The following is a 3,022-nucleotide window of genomic DNA, read 5'->3' on the forward strand; positions in this document are numbered from 1 at the left end:
ATTTTTTAGGGTGAATTCTTCTCCAACCATACAATTACGAGCCGCAAGATCTCTGTGAACAAATTTTTTGGCGTTCAGATAGGCCATGCCATCGGCGATCTCTGCAGCCATCTGGATCATCTCCCTCAGCGTTGGTGGCGGACGACCAGGGTTATTCTACCAGAAGTAAAGAAGTATTAAAACCCAGATCAAGCTCGCACAGCAGACTCCCTCTCTCCTGTCTTTACCTCAGCATCAGGCCTCAAAGAGCGAAGGTAACTTTTCAAATCTCCGTGTGCCATTAACTCCATGACCACCAGAGTCGGTTGCCCTTTCGAGACCACCCCGAGGAGGCGAACCTGGAAATAAATGAGAAATTCCCTCAAGGTTGTGCCCAAACACCCTGGGCAGAGCTCGGCTGTTAAAAGAGGAGGTGAGAGCAAAGCCAACACCTCCCGAAAATGAGCCGAGAGCAGCACCACGAAGCCTTGTCCCACTGAGAAGTTCTAGGGGAGCAAAAGCGAAGTGAGGCCGGCAGGGGCACCCTGCGAAACGTGACAGGGAGAGATCCCGGCTCTTTCTGATCAGCTGCCTCAGCAGACGGGCTGCTTCTGTGAGCTGAACATCAGGCTTCGGAAGCATTAAGGGACATCGGGCACACGATGGGGCGTGCTCATCACCCGCGGCACCCGGCGGTGCTTACCACATGATGGCAGCTGAACCCTTTCATCACAGAAGCTTCATTTAGGAACTCGATGCGCTCGCGGAGGCTGGCCGACTCGTTAACGGTTTTCACCGCGACGCGAGTCTCCGGCTCTCCCTTCACGATGTCCTTGGCGATGCCCTCGTACACCATGCCGAAGGAGCCCTGTCCCAGCTCCCGGAGGAGAGTGATCTTGTCTCGCGGAACCTCCCACTCGTCGGGGACGTACACTGTGGAGCAGAGGGAGACGGTTCTGAACTGAGCATTGATCTGTCGGAAGGCAGCTCTGCAGCAGCCTTCTGTAGTGCTGCCACAGGAGACTACGGGTAGAAATATGAAAAAAAAGACAACTCCAAAAAGACAACGCCAATCCTACACTGCTGCGCTGTCCGAATGACTACACGAGGAATAAACTGCAGAAGAAAGCTCTGACTGCTCACCATCACTGGCGCTGACATACTCAGGGTTAGAGGATGCGTAGAGCGGCCCGGTTGGTCCTTCGGTTTGTCTGGAAGAGAAACACAAATTCTTCAGCATAACCTGCAGCCTTCGACACAAGCGAAGGCAGTTTGATTGACTCCCAAAGCAGGCAGCAAATAGAAACTGTCCCAATTTCCAACGGTACGAAATACTAGTGTTACAACCATTCTCTAAATTAGAAAATAAACACAACAAACAAACAAAACCTTTGGATCTAAGTTCTGCTTGTTCTGTTAAACCAACATAAAATTGCACTCACCTCTTTTTCACCAGCACATAAGCAGCTCCAATGATTCCAGCAATTATTATGGCAAAAATAATCGGAACAATTATAACAGCAATATTAGGCTGAGCATTCACTACGAGAGAAAGAGAGAACAGGAGGTATTACACAGGTCCAAAATCCAAGTCTTTTTCTCAATAAAAACTCCCCCTTGAATAAACTGAACCAAAGATGAAACTAGAGGCTGTGTGAGATACAGAACACGGGGCTGGTCAGGATGGAACTCACGAAGAAGCGCCACACATTCCTAAGTCAGTTCAGTTTCTTGGAAGCAGACAGACTTGTAACTACTTTATGACCCCCTACGGTTCTCTGCGCACTGCTTGCAAAGCCCCCTTCCAAAACCAACCTGGTTTTCCATCAAGAATTAAACGTTGAAAACCAAACCAACTCACAATAATCAGCCACGTAGAAATAGGTCGGTTCAGTCCACGAGCCGTTTCCAGCCAGCGACGTCGCGCGGATACGGACGCTGTAGTTTCCCGGCTGCAATCCCCGGAGTTTGCAGCCCTGCTCGCTGGCAAAATGCTTCCGGGAAACGCAGTAGTGGGCTTCCTGCGGCGGAAGAGGAAGGCTGCGTGACGCTACCTCTGCAACAGGGCAACAGGACTCCCACCTCACCTCCCAACCTGGCCAACACACACAAACAGGGCTCTCACACACTCAGGTCTTTTCCAACCCAGTGGTTTGTCCCGGATTTGTGTTTTACAGTTTAGTAGTTCAGGTTACCGAGAGCTGAGGTGAGACCTCAGCCCTGAAACCTGAGCGGGGCTGGCAAGGCCTCCCAGCCCCCGGCGCTGGCAGCAGCGCTGCCCACCAGCTCTTTGCCTGCTCAACGCCGCCGTCGTTTCTCTATGCAACCTCAATTTCAATGTACAGCCTCTGTCTTTCTGCAAAAACAAAATCCCTAAGAATAACCCCACGCAGAAAGTTGGCAAAGCAGATCAGCCTGTGTGGCAAAGAGGCACCACGGAGGTGGGGTTTTATTTCTTGACGTCGCCCCCAGACAAGACTTACAGAGGATACAAAGTCACTGGTGAAGTTTTACGTGACCCTGCTCCATACACAAGGAAACCAGACAGGACTGAACACCCTGGAGGTGAGGACTTCAGAAGATGAAACAGTTCTGGACGGCCGGGCAGAGCTACTTCTGCAAATGTGCTGGGCTACGGGATGAGTGGAAATTCTCACCTCTGTCTCCCCAAGACGTCCGTAATTCACTTCATACAGCACAATAAGTCCATTTGGCTCCTTCGGTTCTTGCCACTTCAAATGCACGGTATTTTTTTCAACCAGCTCATGGGTAACCGGGCCGACGATGTCATCCGCCTTAGCTAGAACCAAATTCATGATTAATAATAGTTTCATTTCACGTATTTGGCAAAATTTGTTACTTCATCCATCATCCCTCCCTCTGAGGAACCAAAGAGAGCACCGGCCCTACAGGCTGTGGCTGCGTGGAGCTGGCTCCCTGGGAAATGCAGCTTTTGGAGAAGAGTCAGTAGCGCAGAGCCCAGCTCAGGAGGACAATTACCTTCTGGCATGGTCCTGGCGCTGACATAAGCTGCAACGCTGCA

The 3,022-nt window shown here is 51.0% G+C and overlaps 1 protein-coding gene across 1 annotated transcript in view; it reads right to left on the minus strand.

The window, feature by feature from the left end:
- The window catches only part of LOC104280246 (insulin receptor-like), a gene marked incomplete at its 5' end in the record, with an annotated part of 6,227 nt that extends 3,211 nt beyond the window's left edge, over positions 1–3,016 (minus strand). The window contains 8 exons of the mRNA XM_009877828.1: positions 3–156; positions 228–338; positions 683–912; positions 1,123–1,190; positions 1,422–1,521; positions 1,841–2,000; positions 2,637–2,779; positions 2,980–3,016. Of these exons, the coding sequence (XP_009876130.1) occupies positions 3–156; positions 228–338; positions 683–912; positions 1,123–1,190; positions 1,422–1,521; positions 1,841–2,000; positions 2,637–2,779; positions 2,980–3,016 (1,003 nt within the window). The remainder of the gene's footprint in view (positions 1–2; positions 157–227; positions 339–682; positions 913–1,122; positions 1,191–1,421; positions 1,522–1,840; positions 2,001–2,636; positions 2,780–2,979) is intronic.
- Between the last annotated feature and the right edge of the window lie 6 nt (positions 3,017–3,022).

Source organism: Apaloderma vittatum, unplaced genomic scaffold, assembly GCF_000703405.1.
Source record: "Apaloderma vittatum isolate BGI_N311 unplaced genomic scaffold, ASM70340v1 scaffold33081, whole genome shotgun sequence".
Classification (NCBI taxonomy): domain Eukaryota; kingdom Metazoa; phylum Chordata; class Aves; order Trogoniformes; family Trogonidae; genus Apaloderma; species Apaloderma vittatum.